The sequence below is a fragment of the Fukomys damarensis genome, unplaced genomic scaffold (assembly GCF_012274545.1).
Source record: "Fukomys damarensis isolate Sample0158 unplaced genomic scaffold, DMR_v1.0_HiC HiC_scaffold_20, whole genome shotgun sequence".
In the NCBI taxonomy this organism is placed as follows: Eukaryota; Metazoa; Chordata; class Mammalia; order Rodentia; family Bathyergidae; genus Fukomys; species Fukomys damarensis.
Window position 1 is genome coordinate 4,829,163 of NW_022900932.1, and position 19,280 is coordinate 4,848,442.

The 19,280-nt window shown below is 56.6% G+C and overlaps 2 protein-coding genes and 1 long non-coding RNA gene across 4 annotated transcripts in view; 1 reads left to right on the forward strand and 2 right to left on the reverse strand.

Annotated features, from left to right (window-relative positions):
• Cmtr1 (cap methyltransferase 1) overlaps window positions 1-8,257 on the forward strand; it is a 46,373-nt gene extending 38,116 nt beyond the window's left edge. For both annotated transcript variants that reach the window (XM_010638850.3, XM_010638848.3), the window contains exons 16-24: window positions 136-204; window positions 817-948; window positions 1,522-1,644; window positions 2,054-2,145; window positions 2,419-2,487; window positions 3,321-3,368; window positions 3,866-3,978; window positions 4,257-4,365; window positions 4,605-8,257. In XM_010638850.3, coding sequence (XP_010637152.1) covers window positions 136-204; window positions 817-948; window positions 1,522-1,644; window positions 2,054-2,145; window positions 2,419-2,487; window positions 3,321-3,368; window positions 3,866-3,978; window positions 4,257-4,365; window positions 4,605-4,737 — 888 coding nt within the window. In that variant the 3' untranslated portion in view covers window positions 4,738-8,257. The remainder of the gene's footprint in view (window positions 1-135; window positions 205-816; window positions 949-1,521; window positions 1,645-2,053; window positions 2,146-2,418; window positions 2,488-3,320; window positions 3,369-3,865; window positions 3,979-4,256; window positions 4,366-4,604) is intronic.
• On the reverse strand, window positions 1,639-4,685 carry LOC117287048. The gene is made up of 3 exons (XR_004518222.1): window positions 4,450-4,685; window positions 3,107-3,492; window positions 1,639-2,407 (listed from the first exon to the last, which is right to left on the reverse strand). It is a non-coding gene; the product is annotated as an uncharacterized LOC117287048 (long non-coding RNA).
• On the reverse strand, window positions 6,579-18,128 carry Ccdc167 (coiled-coil domain containing 167). The gene is made up of 4 exons (XM_010638846.3): window positions 18,044-18,128; window positions 7,821-7,915; window positions 7,674-7,726; window positions 6,579-6,699 (listed from the first exon to the last, which is right to left on the reverse strand). Exons 1-4 carry the CDS (start codon window positions 18,083-18,085, stop codon window positions 6,596-6,598), a joined length of 294 nt encoding a protein of 97 aa, XP_010637148.1. The 5' UTR covers window positions 18,086-18,128; the 3' UTR covers window positions 6,579-6,595.
• Window positions 18,129-19,280: the final 1,152 nt, after the last annotated feature.

Genomic DNA, 19,280 nt, shown 5'->3' on the forward strand with positions numbered 1-19,280 from the left:
AGGACGTTACCCTACCTTCAGGGTGCAGTGAAGTACTCACCTCCAGCCTCCTCTCCTCCGCCATCTCCTTCCTTTCTCCACAGCCTCAGGCCACAGGGTGCTCGAAAATCATAGCCCTTTGTTACCTCATTTCAGATTCCGGACCAGGCTCGAGTTGCTCCTTCTTCTTCGGACCCGAAGTCTAAGTTCTTTGAGCTGATCCAGGTAGACGTGGGGTCTGGGGTGGACGTGAAAGCTGGAGCCTTGATCTAGGTGTGGACTGTGGGGTGCCGGGCGCTCGTCCTGAGAGATGCACCTGCACCCACAGTCTGATGCAGGAGTCTGTCCGGGACGTCACAGGCAGGACCCGCTGCTGTGTGACAGCTGGCTCGCAGAGCTCCATCCCTCCCTGCTACCTAAACTCAGGCTCTTCCTGGTCTTCATTCCAGTCTGGCCTGGATCGCAGGGCCACTGCTGGTCTTGTGGGGGTCAGGGACTGGGAAATGAGGATGGAGATCTGGCAGAAAATAACATATTGTTTTCTGAACGGGGCAGCGAGGTCACCTGGCCACTCCCGCCCGCTGCTGGAGAACCTTTCTTGCCACGGTGTTGAGGGGCAGCTCTTGCGCTCTGGTGACATCTCACAGCACCGCGCATGCTCTGCCCTGGCGAGTGCGGTTCTTTCCTTTCCCAGCCTGTCCCAAGGGGTCCTGAAGGAATACTCGAGCAGCTGGAATCGGTCCCCTTCAGTGCACGGTTAGGTAGAGGGGTCCAGGCGCAAGTGCTGTCCTCGGTGCCTCCCCAGCCCAGCAGCATGTCTTCTGCTCACGGCTGCAGGGCACGGAGATCGACATCTTCAGCTATAAGCCTACGCTGCTCACTGCCAAAACCCTGGAGAAGATCCGGCCTGTGTTTGACTACCGCTGCATGGTGTCCGGCAGCCAGCAGAAGTTCCTCCTCGGCATGGGGGTAGGTCTGGGGCTGCCGCGCAGTGCCGTGCCAGGGAGCTGGGGCTTTCACTCTGCACAGGTATTTCTTGAGACTTTTTCTTCTCCTTCGGGGCTCCTGAGTGCGATGTAGTCTTTGTTTCTTCACCTGTGTTGCTGACGGGAACATGCAGCTTTTCCTGGGGTGTGGGCTGGATGTGCAGCGCTGCCCGCAGCCCATGCCACCCACTTCTGTCTGGCGAAGACCCCTCCACTCCCCTCCCCTGGGCCCTTGGAGGCTGACGTGGTGCTCATGTGGTGCGGGTTCTGCTTTTGCTGCCAGCTGCTTCCACATAACTTGGGCTCTTGTTCTGTCACTTGGTTAAGTGTCCTCATGCACCCTGACTTTTCTCCTTTACTTTCTCTTCCTTCACCTGCTCCCCGTCATGCTGGCCCATTTGTGCAGACCCTGTCACACGCTCAGGTCATCTGAGAGGCGCCCTGAGCCCGTTCCCAGGCAGCAGGCCTAAGCCCTCCTGACTTCTTCCGTCAGCCTTTAACTGCCAGCCACAGGCCCCCCTGAGAACCGCGCCTCTCTCCTCCTCCTGCCCTGTAGAAGTCCCAGATCTACACGTGGGACGGCCGCCAGTCCGACCGCTGGGTCAGGCTGGACCTGAAGACGGAGCTGCCCCGGGACACGCTGCTGTCTGTGGAGATCGTGCACGAGCTGAAAGGGGAGGTCAGAGCGGCTCTCTGCGTGCTGGGCCTTGGCTGGAGGGCTGGGCAGGGCCGGGCAGTGACTGGACTTGGGGATCCAGGTAGGAAGGGGCGCGGTCCTGTGTGTGTCAGAGAGGACCCTGAGTGGTGAGCCTGTCGGGTGGGTTTCAGTGGCCCATTGAGTGACCAGCACCCCAGGGAAGGAAGAGGCTGTCCCCTCCTTGGAGCTTGAGTGTTGTGGCCATAGAGGTGACTCTGAACAGCCACGGGGCGAGTTGAGGCTTGAGGTTTGTTGGGGCTCAGGTCGAGCGACTGGGTCCTTCCCTGCTCAAACATCAGGATCACGCTGGGGCTGAGAACTGCCTGTGTGCGCACCCCTTCCCCGCGCAGGAGGAACGGAGGCTGCATGCCACATGTTCCTGTCCTTGCAGGGGAAGGCCCAGCGGAAGATCAGCGCCATCCACATCCTTGATGTCCTCGTGCTGAATGGCAGCGATGTCCGGAACCAACATTTTAACCAGCGGTGGGCCTGGGGCCGGGATGGGGACAGGGCGGGCGGGCCGGGCAGCTCGCAGGCCGCTGTGGGAAGAGGGAGGCGTGTGTGACAGAGATGCTCTCTGATGTTGGAGCGGAAGTGATCGAGCATAGCTGAAGCTGCCTTTCAGGAAAAGCAGCTGAGCTTGTGAGAGCGGAGGACGGAGTCCAGGCAGGGTCTCTGTGGGCGCAGATGGCAGCGAAGGGCAGGGCGGCGTCCGGGGACACAGCTCTGGCCTCTGACGTACCACCTGCATTACAGAATTCAGCTTGCTGAGAAGTTTGTGAAAGCCGTTTCCAAGCCCAGCCGGCCCGACATGAACCCCATCAGGTGAGCCTGAGGTCTCCCTCTGTTCACGTCCCTGTGGTGGCTGCTCTGCCCACTGCCACCGCTTCTGTCCAGGGAGGGCCAGGTGGGTGGAGACTGCCCTTGGTGAGTGGATGCTTCAGGAGTGCTGGGAGGTGGCTTTCTCCCTGCGCTTCCTGGCACAGCAGGAAGTGGGTGGCCTCGTGGACACGCTCGGGTGTTACTAGCCTGTCACTTAGCCTTATTGTATTGTGCCCATGAGAAAAGAGCACCGAGGCCTGGTGAAGTCTGAATACGAAGCCAATGAGGTTTAGGGAGTAGGGCCCTCAGGGCTGGGGGAGGCGGCCAGCGTTTATCATATCAGACAGTGGGGGACAACAGTGGGACCAGGCTTAAGGCCAACACTTGTCACCAGAGGGCTCTGCTTAACCCCTTGGTGCTGGAGGTGACTGTACTTCAGCAAAATCATCTTCGTGTAAATGTATTTACTTAAAATGAGATCCATTGTTGAGAATGCGTTTTATAGATGTCCCACAAAGCTGTCTAAAAGCAACTTGTCTGTGCATTAAGGGGCCCTGTGTGCCAGGCCCTGGAAAGACATCTGCTGCTGCTGGTCTGGTTGTGGGGTCCCTGAGCCCCTTACCTGGATTGGCCCCAGAAGTGGGGGTCAGGCAGAGGCTTCTTCTGCCTCACCCTTCCCCTTCCTCTCCCCTTTGAGGGGGGCTGGGGGTCCTGAGGCGCAGCTGGAAGCATTGGTGCTACACCCTGTCCCTCCTCCATGGTGGGCTTGGCATGGGGAGCTCCTGCCGGCCAGCCAGCTACTTCCCAAACGTCACGTCCTCTCCTCATCGCTGTAGGGTGAAGGAGGTGTACAGGCTGGAGGAGGTGGAGAAGATTTTTCTCAGGTGAGCAACACCAGTGCCGTTCAGGAGTCGGGGAGCAGGGTGGGGAGTGGCTGGGAGCTGACTTGGCACCTCATCAGGAGGGAGCGTCGGTGTGTCTGGTCGATGCTGTGAGTCACAATTGTCCCTGTGAGGGGCGAGCAGGAAGCGGCTTGAAACACTATAAATCCGTGCTGCTGGTGCCGGGAGGGAGCCCCAAGGGGCTGCGTGGCTGCCAGGCAGCTTCTGGCGTGGCACAGTCCCTACCACTTACCTAGTAGCTGGTGACGAGGAGTGAGTGAGGACCCACTGACCCAGGCTCAGGTCTCGCCCTTGCTGTCGCCCCCCTGCGTCCTAACCCAGCACTGCCACCAGCCCATGCCGCATGGCTTGGGGCACCTGGCTGTCTCTGCCTCCGTTTGTGTCAGAGGAGGTGGTTGGGGTAGCTTCGGCACAGCCCCAGACTAACGTGAGGGCGCGCTCTGTCTCACTTCTGTCTGCGCGCTACCTCGGGGAGTCAGGCTGGAAATGAAGATCATCAAGGGCTCCAGCGGCACCCCGAGGCTCAGCTACACAGGGAGGGACGACCGGCACTTCGTGCCCACGGGCCTCTACATCGTCAGGACAGTGAACGGTGGGTGACAGGGACCAGCCCCACCCTGCCTGGAGAGCGGAGTGCACCCTGCTGGGGCGCTCCACAAGCCAGCTCAGGGGACCGTGTCCCACGAGCCTTTTCTGGTCTCTGAGGGCCTGGTGTTGGGCGGAGGGAGTGGACACACGGAGATGGCAGCAGGGGTGCCCGGCCGGCCATCGTCATCCTCGTCACCAAGCCCCTTGGGGATGGTGGTGGAGGCTGCCCTCATCCTCCCGGGTCCATGTCCTGCCTGAGCACGGCCCTCTCCCTCTCATCAGAGCCTTGGACCATGGGCTTCAGCAAAAGTGTCAAGAGGAAGTTCTTCTACAACAAGAAGACCAGGGACTCCACCTATAACATCCCCACAGACTCCATCGCCCCATTTCAGTGAGTAGTTCTCCCCTAAGCGCTGCCCGCCCAGGCAGGGTTTTGGCCTGGCCCTAGGGACTCAGGGACCCAGCGCCCACTTACCAGGTTGCCTGTCACGAGAAGTGCAGACCCGTTGCGGTCCTGCCACCCAGATGGGTGTGATCAGCACAGCAGCTGCTGTTGGGAGTCACAGGCGCGGCACCCCAAGTCCCCAGGTGAGGCCGGGCCCTCTGACCGCTCTTGTCCCTCTCCTCTAGTGTCTGCTACTTCAGCCGGCTCTTCTGGGAGTGGGGAGATGGCATCCGCGTGCATGACTCCCAGAAGCCGCAGGACCTGGACAAGCTGTCCAAGGAGGACGTCCTTTCCTTCATCCACATGCACAGCCACTGAGCTGGCTGGCGCTCCCGGGCAGGGCGCTCTGTGAAGGCCTAGGGCGCCAGCGGGGCCTTCAGAGGATGTTCTTGGGCACCTGCTCCTGAGGCACCCAGAGGACAGGGCACAGGGCTTTGGGCACTGCTGTTCTCTTGGGACTCCTGAAATCTCAATTTTCTGAGTCGGCACCACCTGCAGGCAGCCGTGGGCCAACCCTGGGTGGGTAGAGCTCGCTGTGGTTTCTGGCCAGGAGCAGCTGTTGTACAAGTTAGTTTTGAGTTTGCTGTGTTGACGCCAAGCTGGAGACGACTCTGTCTCCTTCTCCTCCCGAGCCCTTCCCTGGAGTCCAGCCCAGCTCTGAGGTCCTAACGGGCCTGGCACTCCCAACACTTGACATCAAAGCTGTGTTGTCTTTGGTACCGGCTGTGACTGCGGAGCTCTCCTGGGCCACCCCGTTTTTCATCCAGAAGTAGCTCAAAGAGGGCAGGACGTGGCCCAGGAGACCTGCCTTTCCTCTCCCCTGAGCAGCAGTGGGCACCCGCCTGTGCCCTGGCCGTGTTAGTGTTGAGCTGGAGGTCACCCCTCTTCTGCTTTTCTCTGCCCGTGGCTCCTCCATCTCAGCCGAGGGAAGAGGAAACAGGGCAGCAGCCCTGGGCAGGGGAAGGCACTCTGCAGAGGTTGCTTTTAACAGAAATAACCTTTCAGAGATGCTCCTGTGACTCCCTGGGGCCCCAGCCTGGTGCCAGCCTGGTTTCCATGGAGCCAAGGCACCGAGGCTCCTAGGAGGTTGGAATTGACGCCACAGGGCCCTCCACCGATACCCAGGCTGGCGGTGGCATGGTGGGGACACTTCCACCCAGCTTGGGGCTCGACGGTACGTCCTTGGTTCATTAAAGGTGAACGTATTTTTAATGCCTGTGTGGCTCGGTGCTCTGTGGTTTGGCTTGAGCCGGAGGTGGGAGAGGAGGCTCTAGTCAGAGTTTGTTCAGCCCAAGCTCCTAGGCCCTGTCGAGCTCCTGGGTGCAGTTACAGGCAGGGATGGGGAGTGAATGAACCCACACCCTTGGGGTGGGGGGGACCTTCGCTCTTACATAAATCACACAGCTCACGCGGTGGCACTGTGACAATCCAGGATCATCTACGGGACTAAAATAACAGGCGTCAGACCAATTAGTGGCACAGATGGGCTGAGAGGGAGGGAGAGGAGGGCTGTGCTGACCTGGCCGGTGGCCACCTGTGCCTCCCCAGGCCTCCTCCCCATGGCTGGTGCCTATGTACCCGCCTTTTGGCCCGTGCCAGAGTCGGGCCAGGGTGAGGGCTCCACCGACCACTGCAGCCTCTGCCCTGACCCCGCCTGACCCACTGGCCACTGTCACGGTACGTCGGTGGTCATGACCAAGGCACTCAGTGCCCACACTCTCCAGGCCTGCTGGGCTCGGCAAGATGATGAACTCCGTGCTCCCCGGGGACCTGCACACCACCACTTCGAGTCCCTGGGCCGTCCTCACGGCCCAGGGTGCATTTTCCTTGCCACAATCACAGCCAAGGCTCGTGCCAGGTGCCGTAGGGGGTTGGCAGGTGGCACGGCAGCTGCTTGCCTTCCCTTCCTTCTGAACTGTGCCAGGAACTTCGGGATCTCCTCTCCCCTTGGTGCCCACCCTGCTGCCCGAGCTACTCAGACCACGACATTTACTCAGCAGACAGCAGCGGCCTGGTGTTCTTTATTGCCTGGCTTTTGGGCCAAGAGAGGAGCCAACATCGTACCGTTCTTTCCCACACCCAGGCCCACACAGGCCAGGCCGGGGCAGGGCCCCAGGAGGCCGCCTCACTTGAATGCCTGAGTGTTCGAGGTGCCCAGATCCTCTGGAGGCGTCACTCACATGGTCCAGTGGGCGTAGAGCAGGGCCAGGAGGATGAAGATGGCCACCGAGAGCAGCATGTTCTTCCGGTTCTCCTGCCGAAGCAACTTCAGCTCCTTCTCTGTGGGGTAAAAGGGTGGGCACAGACAGGCTTTCCCAAGGTCCACGTCACTGCAGGCAGAGGGCCCCAGGCTGTCCAGATGCTCACAGCCGGTCAGCTCCAGGTCTGGGCCCCAGGTCCTGCTGCCAAATGCCATTCTCTTCAGACGCAGTTGAGGCCACACCCGAAAGTCAAGCTAGGTGGTGGCATTGCTGGGGGAGTCCTCGGGCCTGTCCGGGTGGGGCCCGTGTGCTCCACCTTCCCAGAAGCTCTTTCCCCAACAGCAGGCCCTCTGTGTGCTAGGCAGGGGCCCGTGTCCCTAATGGGTGCCCAGCGGTTTGAAGAGTGGCAGTTTGCTCCATGAGGCGGTGGCTCCCAAGTCTAGAAAAGCCAGCCTGCCGCTGTCCTGCCACGCCTGCCATTCGACATACAACATACACTGAAGCAAATGGTGAAAACGGATGCCCTACCCAGCCTTGCTCTCACAAGGGGCCATGGGAGAGGCTGGACGGAGCCAGGGTGCCTAGGTGATTCACAGCGGTCCTCTGGGCCTCCCCCTTGGGGGGTGAAAGGGAAACACCAAGAGCCCCCTGTAGACCCTTTTCCCTGGCCTCGGCCGGTGACACGTGGGCTCTGCCTATCTGTGCCCAGAAGGTGGCAGCATCGCTCCATGCACAGAGGCACTTCCCACCCAAGGGGGCTGTTTTCCTGTACCCCCACTCTACTATCAGGGTCCCCACAGGGTGGTGGGGGAGCGGTGTCAATGTCTGAAGTCCGAGTGGAGCGGATGGGGCTACGGCCACACCGTCACCCCAGAGAGAAGACAGCCCCCCGCGGCTGCCCCTCTGCCTCTCCTGGGACACAAGCACTCGGAGTTCTCCCAGGCTGCTGGATCCTTCAAAGAACAGCCTTGCTCCTGCGGGTCTGACAGGCTCTGTGGCGCTCCCACCCTGGGAACAGGAGTCCCGGCTGGTCGCCCCAGGGAACTTTCTTACCGTAGTTGGAAGCTCTGCTCATGAGGCTGTTTTTCTCCTTCTCCAGAGACAGCCTGTGAGGGGAAGGGGGGGACAAGGGCTCAGCTTTTAGGGACAGGCAGGGACGTCCACTTGGGGACCCAGGACATTGTGGGGCAGAGGTGCTACCTGTCCTCGTGGCTCAGCTCTGCCCCGTGGAGCCGGCAGCTCACAGCCTCCAGGTCCCGCTGGCACCGGGTCAGCTTCTCCTCCAGCCCGTCGATCTGGAAAACACGGTCACGGCCATGGCACCGGCTTGGGTGTCTCCTTGGGAAGGCGCTGCACCCCAAGCCACATCTGGTTCTGCTGGGCAGGCACCCAGCATCACCTCCCCGGGTGCCACCTGCTGTCCTTCACCCATGGCTGCAGCCTGAGCCCCTGGAAACAGGACTCAGAACTGTCCCCACCCTCAGCAAGAGCAGGTCGGCACAGGAGCAGCCTGACCACGGGCGCCCACGCGGGTGACCACCCGGGACCGAAACCAGGAATTTTCTCACTAAAACACTAGCGCAGTCTTAAGTTGTGATACAGAGATTCAGTGAGAATCAATAAAAATTTAAAAACAACATAAACCCACTTTTATTTCTAACTTGATTCTTGGGCGAAAACATTGCCCATCAAGATAGCTGTAATGTGTGTGGTAAAATGGCTAAGCTCCTGAAAGGATGGCTGCCAAAGAGATCTTTTTCCATTTGTTTTGATTATAGTTTCAGAGCTATCTTTTCAGGGAAATGTTTGAGTAGAGGGAAAGCGCTGTGTAAAGCACGGGCCAGGGTGTCTGAGCCTGGGCTTGGTGTCAGGCGAGGGCACTGGCGCCACCTCCCCACTGCCTGTCTCACTTGGGCCCCAGGGGTCCACGTGCCTAAATTGGGTATCAGGGATGCTCTGGAGCCCTGTGATGCCCCATCCCCACCCCAACCTTGTTGCCGGAGCGAAAACCACCTCCCACCACACATGGGAGAACCAGGCTGCCTAGCTGGTGACGGCTGAGGACAGAACAGCACACCCTCCCTCGCGGTCCGGGCTAGTCCTCTGTCTCTTCTGGAGCGGCGCCCCCTGCAGGCAAGCATACTGCTCCCTGCTGGGTGCCAGAGACTCGGCCCCCATTTCACCCCGCTCCCCTGCTCTGCAGCCCCAGCTCAGCCAGGGCCTGTGGCAGACGCAACCCCAGAGCCTGGCCTTAACTGCCTGTTAACTGTGCCACTCTCCTGCCAGTGGGTGCCCAGGCTTGGGGAGGAGAGAGCCACAGCCCAGGCCAGGGCTCGGGCCACCATGCTCAGTCCCTCGTGGAGTGGTCTCCAACACCCGGCCCAGCTCAAGACTGAGACCTGCGGCTTCCATTCTATGACAACGAAACCACAAGCAGGGCACCAAATTCCATGCCGGGTCCAAATAAAAATTCACGACATTCTACCTGCTCTGTGAGGCCATCCCTGCTGCCCCTGGCTGGAGGGGCCCACATTCGTCCCCCTGGCAAAGCCACCAGTCCTCTCAGGAGGCCTAGTAGACACTGCCCTCCTGTTTGGGTCCAGATCGTATCTTCCCAAATTCTGGGAACCCCCAGTGGTGGCACCTGGCATCCCACAGGTCACGTCTTGCCCACAGGCGCACCTGGCCACTGAGGATGTCAGAGTTTGTAGCTCCTGAGATGCCACTACAGCCCCCCATCTCCCTGTGCCCACCACCATGGCCTGCTCAGGAAAGCACGGATGGCCCTGAGGGACTGGGGACAAATAGCTGAGGTCTCGTGACTAGTGGAGCGCGAAACCCTCCTGTGCCCAGAGTCTAGAAGCGATAGGCACGGAACCCAGGCACTTGGCAAGCTCCACACTACAATTAGTCCTAGGCCAGGGTCCTTCCTGCTGTCTCTTGGGCCAGGGCCTGGTTGGCAAGTCATTCTGGGGAGGGGAGCAGGTTGGGGGTTCTACCCCTAAGATGCGCCCCGGGAAGGCTATCAGGTGCACAAACTCATGGCAATTGCTCCAGACCAAGGCCAGGCACGCATGCTAAGCAAAATCTTAAAACGGAGGCTGGCAAACCATAAGTAGCCACACCAGTCTGCCATCATGCTCTGGACAGGGCCTGAGGAGCTGGTGGTTGGGGTCCTTTATCTGAACAAGACCAATTCATCTGCAGTTCCACTGAATAGCTCCACTTTCATTTGCCACTTTTTAATGAGGCTTAAATGGGCAAATACAAATCAAGGTTTTAGGAATTCAAATTCTAACCTCCCTCTGTGAATATTTATGTCCTGCTGACATTCTCAGATTCCCTTCTAAATACAAGTCCCCCTTCTTTACAACCCACCCGCCTGGCTGCCCGAGGCGGGTCTGGTGAAGAAGGCCACAGACTCATCCCAAGGGCGGCTCGGCAGGGTCCCCAGCCTCGGGTGTGGCTTAGGAAGCCGGCTCACACCTGGCGAGTACAGCACTGCGGCCAGCCTGGGCAGAGACTCGGGGGCACCTGGCTGCGGAGGCGGGAGGCAGGGTCAGGAGTAGTGAGTACAGAGGGCTGACCTAGCAGGGCAGGTACAGAAAGGGGGAGAGCACCCAGAATACAGGCCTTAGAGGAGCCCCAGACAGCTCTCTGGTCAGCTCTCAACTCTGCACATGGGTTATGCACTTTGTGGTCCCAGGTTCGGGTCCTCCCTGTCACCAGGTTGAAGGCACCAGAGATGCCAGGACTGGAAGACACGAGGGTTAGGACTAGAGGAAGATGTCCCAAAGCTTCTAGAAACACAACGATCAGAGCTGCCAAGCAGTTGGGAGCCAGACTGCCCTGAAGCCTCAACAGTGGTGGGGCTCACGGACTGGACTAGGTGCCCCAGCTGTCACTCGCTTGCATGTGACTGGTGAGTTCCTTGTCCTGCTCCTGAGCAGACGCTTGTACAATAAAGATAATTGTGTTTCACGTCTCACAGAGTTGTCACAAGGACGATGTGACACAATACAGATGCTTGGAACGGTGCCTCACACAGGAGTTCAGTAAGTGTTTCCTGTTGTTCCCAGAGAATGGTTTTTGCTGGATCTTTGGGGAATAAAAAGGCTGAGTAAATGGTGGCAAGAGGGAGAGAAGGTGCAAAGCAAAGACGCGAGGCGGCAGAGGCCTGCACCTGGCTGTTGCTCTGCTCTCTGGGGCCTGAGGGACAGCAGCCACGTGGGACACGACACACTGGGAAGGTCCCGCCTGGGGAAGGAGCGGGGTGGGCTCCGGGGCCGAAGGACTGAGCGGTGTCCGGGGCGGAACAGGCTCCACGGAGGGCAGAGGAAATGCGAGATGGTGAGCAGGGCCAGGCACTGCCACGGAAAGCACAGGCGTCGGGCGGGCTGAGGCCAGGGAGGGGACACTGAAGGCCGAGGCGCCTCCTGGGACTTCTGTCCGGCAGGCTGCACAGCGGCCCACAGCGGGCCTGAAGCCGAGCCGAGGGGGGCGTGATGAAGTGGACACAGCCCAGGGGGGGCCAGTTCGGGTGGTGCGGGGCAGCAACTCTAAGGCAGCACACGCAAAGCCCAAGGGCAGTCATCTCGAGAGAAGCAGAGCGCCGTGTCCAAGCCGCCCAGACGAGCCAGCAGGGGAGGCAGGACTGCAGTCCCGGGGGACACACAAGCCCAGGAAACCGGCGTGGTGTGGGCTCCCTCTGTGAGCATGTGGTGCCTCTGCGCCTGCAGACGGAAGGCTCTGTGGGTGTTGTGTAAACCTCCACGAAGGTGGGTGGACGCGATCTCGGCCCAGAGACGGGGCTGCTGGGGCCTGCTGTGGGTCGGCAGGGCAGGGGAGCGGGGAAGGCAGGGAAAGCGAGGCAGACCGGGGCGCGGGAAGGCACGTCCCTCGAGGAGGGAGAGGGCAGGCTGCGCTGTGACAGCGAAGCCGAGGTGCGGAGAGGTGTGAGTCCGGACGCCCCCACCGAGGAGGGCCCTGCACGAGGTGTGTGGGTGCCAGTGAGCAGGGTCGTCACTGCTGCGGGCAGGTGCCAGGGAAGAGAGGTCTCCTTCAGCCGCAGGGCTGGGCCTGTGGCTCCTGTGAGCCCTTCCTGCCCTGGGGCTCTGAAGCTCCAGCCGCCTGCCTGGGGAACATCACCTTGCTCCCGAGCTTTAGGGAAGTCTCCCTGGGGTCCTATACACCATAAAGCTGCTGTGTTAAGAGAAACTGCAAAATTCGTCTGAAATCCCCGAGAGGAGTCTTTTCAGGAGTGTGGAGCCTCTAGGAATCAAAGCCCAAAGGAAGTCTGGATGCAGACAGAACCTCAGGCACCACGGGTAGCGGACAACTGCAGTCGGGCAGAGGTCAGGTGGCCTGGGCACCAGCTCTGGAGGCTCAAGTGTGGCTTCTACTCTGTCCACAAGCTCGAGTCACAGGCTGGCACGGGCTCCACTCTCCCCTGAAGTTGTCTGAGCAGAGCTCACACCGGGCACTTAGACAGTTAGGAGGGGGCTCTGCCTGGTCCCCAGGAGCCACGGCAGGGGGCCACACGGCCCAGTTTTCCAGTCTAGGGAGAAGTCCTTTCCTGTCACACGGGGCCTTCCTCCCAGGAGCTTCCGGCCAGCGAGTTGCAGAGGCTGCTGGGTTTCTCACAGGCCCACCCTGCACCGGCCTAGCCAGAGCCCTACTGGGCACGAGGGCTAATAAAGAGCATGGTGTCTGGGTCCTGAACAAGCTGGATGACACAGCAAGAGTCGGAGCAGCCCGAAACCAAAAGCCCGTGCAACACAGCCACAGCACAGCAGCCGCCTCTGCGCCAGGCACGCTCTCGGGCTTCAGACCCATGAACCCATGAAAGCCGGGTCCTGTCACCGGCCGTCGTGCCTTAGAGACAGGAGACTCAGACCCACAGAATCAACTCTGTCCAGGGCCACATGGGCTGTAACTGGGGGCACAGGGCGGTCTGGGTCTGTGTCCCTCGCCACTGCTCATATCTAGAAAGCACAGGAACGCCCATTTTGAGCACTCCTGGCCCCTGGGCGTAGCCTGCACACTGTAAACTCTGGGCAGCTCATCGGGCTGTCCCTGCAGGAAGGGACTGTCCCCACTCTACAGGAGCAGCTCCGGGCCTCTGAGCTCACGCTCCTCCCACCGCATCAAACCCCTTCAACATCCCTGATGACAACGTGTGACAAAGAAGGCTTCTGGGGAACAGCCGGCTATGCCCTGGCTTGCGTGGCTTCAGCACCCGAATGACCTTGTGCAGGGTTCTGCTTGCTCTCTCCACACAACAGACGCAGTGGGTGGGGGGGTGGGTGGCAAGGCCCTGCTTGGACCCAGGGGCCAGAAGCCAGCATCTGCCTGTCTGTCCTAACCCTGAGAAAGCACCTGGCTGGGCAGGAGAAGGTGGGCCAGCCAGTCCTCAGAGCCCTTCCATCCCCAAGGGCAACAGAGCTGTCCTATCCCTGCTAAGTCACGGTCTGGAGTGGCATCAGCTGTTACCCCACCAGCCCCAGCAGCCCGGGAACTGGGATTTTAGAAATCCGCTCATTTTCACATGTCAGGAGGCCGCAGGGCATTTATTATAATGGGCACAGGAGCCAGAGCGCCTGCCCAGATGGTCCCTGGCAGTAGCCTGGGCCTTCCATCTGGGGCCTCAGGTCACACAGCCAAGACACGCGGGGGTCACGGCCTGAATTCTCCAGGTAAGGAGCCTCAAACTCCACAGGGCTGAACCCCTGCCACTGCAGACCCCACGGGCTCCGTGGGGACGGGAAACAGAGCTCCAGGCGGGGCGGCTGCACACAGCGGGCCTCACCAGTTTCCAGTCAGTGACCAGTCTCAGGGCAGCAGAACCAGCCGAGGGGCCCACGCAAGCTCCAAGGCCTGGCGGGAGACGAGGCCACGTGGCTCTGCGGCAGTGTGCTTGCCCAGCGTTGGGGGCTGTCTGTCCCTGGCCTGAAATGTTTGGGGTCTGTTTTCTCTTCTTTCCCCAATATATATTTTTGGATAAATCAGCAAAAGCTTCTTCATTGCTGAAAGGCTCAAAGCACTTCTCAAGAACTGGCATCCGCCCCGTGCCTTATGAATTCATTAATTAAGATGCTGGCAAACAGCCACTCCACACACGCTGCCACCCAGCCGCGTGAGGTAATGAGGTTCTAGTCTCCTGACCCTGAGTGGAGCGGAGCCAGGCACAGGCCGCCCGGAGAAATCACCTGCCCAGTGGCGACCTGTCGCTCTGCCCCGCAGCAAGTGAGGCTCATTTAATGGGCAGTGGGCCCTGAACGGCCTCGGCTGGCTGCCACCCGGCCTCACACAGCTGCGCCCAGGCAGCAGGGTGTCAGTTCAAACACCCTCTCCGGCCTCTGCGGCAACTTCCACAGCTGCTGACTGCCGGCCACCGCGGCCACTTGCGTCAGAAAGCTGGGTGGTTCCTTGAACAACTGTGACCTATCGCGCCCTAATGGCTTTACACAAACAACGACAAGTGTCAGGGTGTCGTTCCTCCTGGCCTAGGCCACTTTCTCCCCACAGCCCACAACCACCCTAACTGTCCACACCCCCTACTCCCTGTCCGGTGGGGACTCCCTTCAATTTTAAATGACTCCCATTAACTTTTATTCCTACAGCAGATGCTGTTCGTTTACCAACCAATGCCAACTCCCAGCCTACCCTCCTCTCCTCCCTCCACCATGGAGACCAGAAAAGAACAGCAGATGCTATTTCCCAGTCTCCTTGCAGCTAGGGTGGGACATGAGTCAGTTCTGGCCAATGAGATGTTCCAGAAGTCAGCTTCCAGGCTCCTGAGAGATCTTAAGCTTTGCTGACAAAAGGGACAAACAATCGTTGCCTTTCTTTTCTCCTTCCTGACTTAAAAGTTGAACATGACGACTGGAGCTGTGGCAGCTGTCTTGTGACTATGAGAAGAGCTGACAGAATGAAGAAGTACTAGCCGACAGGGCCAAACTTTTGAACCAATGCCAGCAGCCACCCACCTAAAAATTTCTATGCCTAAAAAACAGTACAGTCCTTTTCGCTTAAGTCACTGAGGCCAGTTTCCCGTAACTTGTAGCCAAAAGCTTTCCAAACCAATAGATTTTTGTACTGGGGACCAGATCCAATGAAGTTATCCCCTCAGAGACATCAGGCGAGACACTGTGAATCTTGAGACAGACCAGGCAATGAAACATCTAATGGTTCTAGGTCAGACAGTCTAAGTACCACAGCAAATGAAATAGTGACCAAGTCAAGTTACGACTATCAGAGATTTAAAAAACAAGGTTTACATCAGCTCAAATCTTCTTAGCAGTTTAGGCTAAAATATAACCTATCCTTCCTCCTGCACAACATTAAAATCAGTATGAGGGCCAGTAACTTCTCATCTGAACTATAATTTTCTCTTGTTATTCAAAATAAGCTCTCAGAAGCTAAAATTCACAGCGGCGTTTTCCAACTCTGAGATGTTACAAGGTGGCAAAGAGGAGAAAAGGCCTCAAAAAGAAGGAAGATGGTGGAAAAGGCTGGAAGGGGCCTCAGTGGGCCTTGGGCCAACCATGGGGGAAGCGCCGCCTGCAGGGCAATTGCTGCATCGCAAGTGCAGACTGCTTGCAAGTGATTGCTCACTTGCAGGGTTTTACTGCACTTGTCAGATTAACAGTTTTGATGAAATCACCACTTCACTGGCTCTGAGCACACGACTTTTAATAAAAGGACAATATCTGCTGCTACTGAGCACCAGTGCACATTCACTACTCAGACCTCCAGGGTGACAGGAGAGCAAGGCAGGGGACACCCGGTGCCAGGCTGCTTCCCAACTCTCAAAGCTGTGGCTATCAAGCAGGAGGTGCCACAGACACCAGGACGGCACACAGCCAAGTAGCTGGATTTATAAACCTACACACTTGCACACATTTTAAAATATCTGTGCAAAGGTATATGGTGAGATAAACATGTTTTTTAAAGGGTGAATCTGACCCAGGATAAAACATGCCTTTTCCAGCTCAAAAATCTTTAACAGTCAGAAAAAAATATGAACTGATCCACACAAAACCTTGTTTGACATGTGTTTCTTTAAAGAGGTCTTATCTCTAGTTGGTTCTTTAAAACTGAACTCATGGCCGACAGTCTTACAGTCCAGAGCTATGCCATACCTGAAAAAAAGTTTATCTAGCGAGACATAGTGGTGCTTGCTTACATTCCCACCCTGGAAGGCTGAGGCAGAAAGATAAGTTTAAACTCAACCTGGGAAACTTCATGACTTTGCAAGACCGTTTCAAAATAAAACAGAAATAGCCGGGCGTGGTGGTGCACGCCCGTAATCCAAGCACTCCGGAGGCTGAGGCAGGAGGATCACGTGAGTTCGAGCTCAGTGCAAAGGACCTGGGTTCAATCCCTAGTAACACACACACACACACACACACACACACACAGTCATCTAAAAAACCTTTTTCTTCTCTAAGCCATATCAAAGCATTCTTGTTCTTAGCAATACTAAACACTTTCACACTACTCTTGGGGGCCACTTGAAACACCAGAATCATCAATAAAAAGCACACAAAAATGCCGAAAACAGCACGAAACAAACCATAAAACAGGCATCTGTTTATAGTATAACAGCTTAAACAAAAAGGGAGAGAACTGCTTGTTCAACTTTAGCTGGAAATATGGATCCTGGGTGACTCAATTTTTTCCTGCTGTTTTGTTTAGCCCATGGATGACTGCAAAAGCAATGCAGATCCCAATCTGGGACCTCAAATTTATTTTCACCAGTAGGCATATTGGTAAATAGAATATCTGTGAACAGGAAGGAACAACTATAGGTGCGTCAGAGATCATACAGCCGACAAAGCCTAAAATACTTTTATCATTTGACCCTTTTCAGATAGGTCTGCTGGACCCTGCCCCAGCTTGTCAGAGAGAACAACAAACTTTCCTTTTTTTTTTTTTTTTTTTTTTTGGTTTCAATATGGGGATTCAACCAAGGGTGCTTACACTGAGCTACAACTTCAGCCCTTCATTTTATTTTGAGACAGTCTTGCTAAGTTACCCAGGCTGGGTTCAAATCTGCAATCCTCCTGCCTCAGCCTCCTAGAGGCTCCATGAGATTACAGGCATGGACCACCATGCCAGGCAAACTTTCATGTTCTTTTTTATTTTGTTTTTTGAGAGAAGGTCTCGCTATATAGTTCAGGCTGGCCTCAAACTCCTGCCAAATGCTGGGAACTTCCCAGTGCTGGGATTACAGGTGTACACCAGCTACACTTTCAAGTTCTTTCACTAGCATTTTCAAGTTCTTGATGACACTTGAGTATTGGGGTTTCTCTGTTGTAGCACCTTACTGTGCCCTAACACAGACTGTAAAGTCTGTGCCTTTTGCATTACCCAGTGCTACCTCTTATCATTTATACTCTACTGTCTTTTCAGAGATTTCCAACAACTTTCACCTACCATGGGCACCGATATTTCCCAAAAGGCACTACTAAAACCGCTCCTACCAGCACACATGTGGCTTATTTAAAATGCAGAGTCCTTGTTAAAATGTTACCACATCTTACTGCATTACTTGGGTTGGGAAGAGTTCAACTCTCCCTTTTTAACAGGCTCTGCGGGTGATTCTAAGCAATCATAAATTTGAGAATCACTGAACTGGAGAACAGGCCGGAAGAAGCCCATTACCCTGCACCCAACCTCTGGGAGGAGGCACAAAGGGAAGGAATGCAGGCGCAATTCACGGAAGACCACATGGGCGCTACTCTCGGGTCCATCCTTTGACTGCTTCAACCTGGGCTCAATTGGAAACCTGTTTCTCATCTATACAAATCACTCCGGCTTGCAGGGAGGAGTAACAGGGAACACGAGCCAAGTCGCAGGCAGTAGTTACTCAGTGTGGTTCAGCTGTCTCTTTTCCACAGGCAGTGAATTACTCAAATTCCTCAGCAGCACCAGCTCTAGGATTCTCTTTATAGGCGCCCAACGATTCTCAAAGACGCCACCCTTCCTCAAGCTCTGGGACCACAGAGGAAAACATCCTCATTCTGGGGGCTACTTAGGCCACCAGAAACACGCAGGGCGACACTGGCCCTGTCACCTTGGAGGTCCCCACCCCTCCGTCAGCCACCTGTCTCTATGGTGTCGGATCCACTTCCAAGTCTCTCTCAGGGTCCTCCTAGTTTCCGTGTCCCTCGCAGTAGGGTCCCCTCACTTGCGTGCCACGTCCCCTCCCTCTGGGGGTCACCCCATCCCCGGGCTTCCTAACTTCTGGGTCCCGTTGTGACCCTCACTTCCGGCTCCCCCAACCTCCTCACGTCCCTCTCCCAAACCCGCGTCGCCCTCGCCTCCTCTCTTGACCCTTCCTCCAACCTTGCAGCCCCATTACCCTGCAGCCGGCTGAAGGCAACTAACAAAATGTCCAACTTCCGCGCTCCCCTCACCTCTAGAGCGACACCCAGATTCTCCCGCTTCTTTTTAGTCATGTTGCTTCCCGGAATCCCAGAGCATCACGGAACACGCCCATTGAGTCGCACCACGCACGCGCAAAGCCTCGTGCTTCTCTTTCATTGGTCCCCGAGCTAGGGGAAGGCGGGGCTATTTGTGGTCGCCATGTTGTTGAAGGGCGCGGCCATGTTTGTGAGGGGCAGCTTCTACCTGAAGTCCCGGTTTAGGGGTGGAGAAAGAATAAAACCTGGGGTGGAACAGTGGCTGGCCCGCCCATGGTGGAGGTCCCTTTACATCACCAGAGCTTTTTTCTTTCTTCGTGGTACTGGTAATTGAACCCACAGCTTCCCCCCACCTTTTAATTTTGAGACACACTCTCAATAAGTTGTCCAGGCTGTGTTCAAATTTGTGGTCCTCCTGCCTCAGTCTCTTATAGAGCTGGGATTTGACAGGGTGAAAAGCCTTTTTGGTTTTTTGAAACCCCACTACCTTCAGTGCCCTTTATCCTTGACCGCCCTGCTCAGTTTTATGCCAAGGCCCTCACTCACCCTGCCCCCTCAAATTCTGCCCAACCATCAGGTCCAACTCTTCACCTCTGCCCTATGGTTTGATAATGGCTTTCTCCTGTTAGCTCCCCTTTTTGTCTTGTATTCTTCCTCATTTTTCTTGTAAGACAAAAATAGTTGAAAACATCTCAGAAAACTTAGAAATTTGAAGTAGCAGCCTTATTCTGCCAATCTTAAATTGGTTTCTGTGTAATCTTTCCAGGTTTGGACTCACATGTAGTATTTTATGCTGTTGAAATCCTATTGTACTGTACACTGTGGACCTGTGGCCTTTGGAATGTTTTGACTGTGAGCTCACCACAAGAATTGCTATTATCAAAATAACCCAAACCAACAATTTACAATAAGAAACTTTACCATCTGTGAAGCACAGTGTTTTCCACTGCCCACTTCTTTTTTTCTTTTTCTGTCCTCCTCCTCCCCTCCCTCTTCTCTTCCCTACTTCCCCACCTCCCACCATGCTGGAGATCTGACCCAGGGCCTGGTCCTAAGCAAGCACTCTATCACTGAGCTACACCCTCAACCCTACTGTGGCCTATTTGATTTTTTTTTTTTTTTTAATATTAGGGGCCAGGGATTTAGCTCAGTGATTCCAGCTTCTGTCTTGCAAGTGCAAGGACCTGAGTTTGATCCCTGGTACCAAAAAATAAATAAATGAAAATTTAAT

What these genes read in the sequence shown, in the direction of transcription:
- Ccdc167 (XM_010638846.3), bottom strand. Translation starts at nt 18,085, where the DNA reads ATGACTAAAAAGAAGCGGGAGAATCTGGGTGTCGCTCTAGAG. An exon ending in ATCTGGGTGTCGCTCTAGAG is followed by an intron (nt 7,916 to 18,043) that starts GTGAGGGGAGCG and finishes CGTGTTTTCCAG; the next exon opens with ATCGACGGGCTGGAGGAGAA. An exon ending in GAGCTGAGCCACGAGGACAG is followed by an intron (nt 7,727 to 7,820) that starts GTAGCACCTCTG and finishes TTCCCCTCACAG; the next exon opens with GCTGTCTCTGGAGAAGGAGA.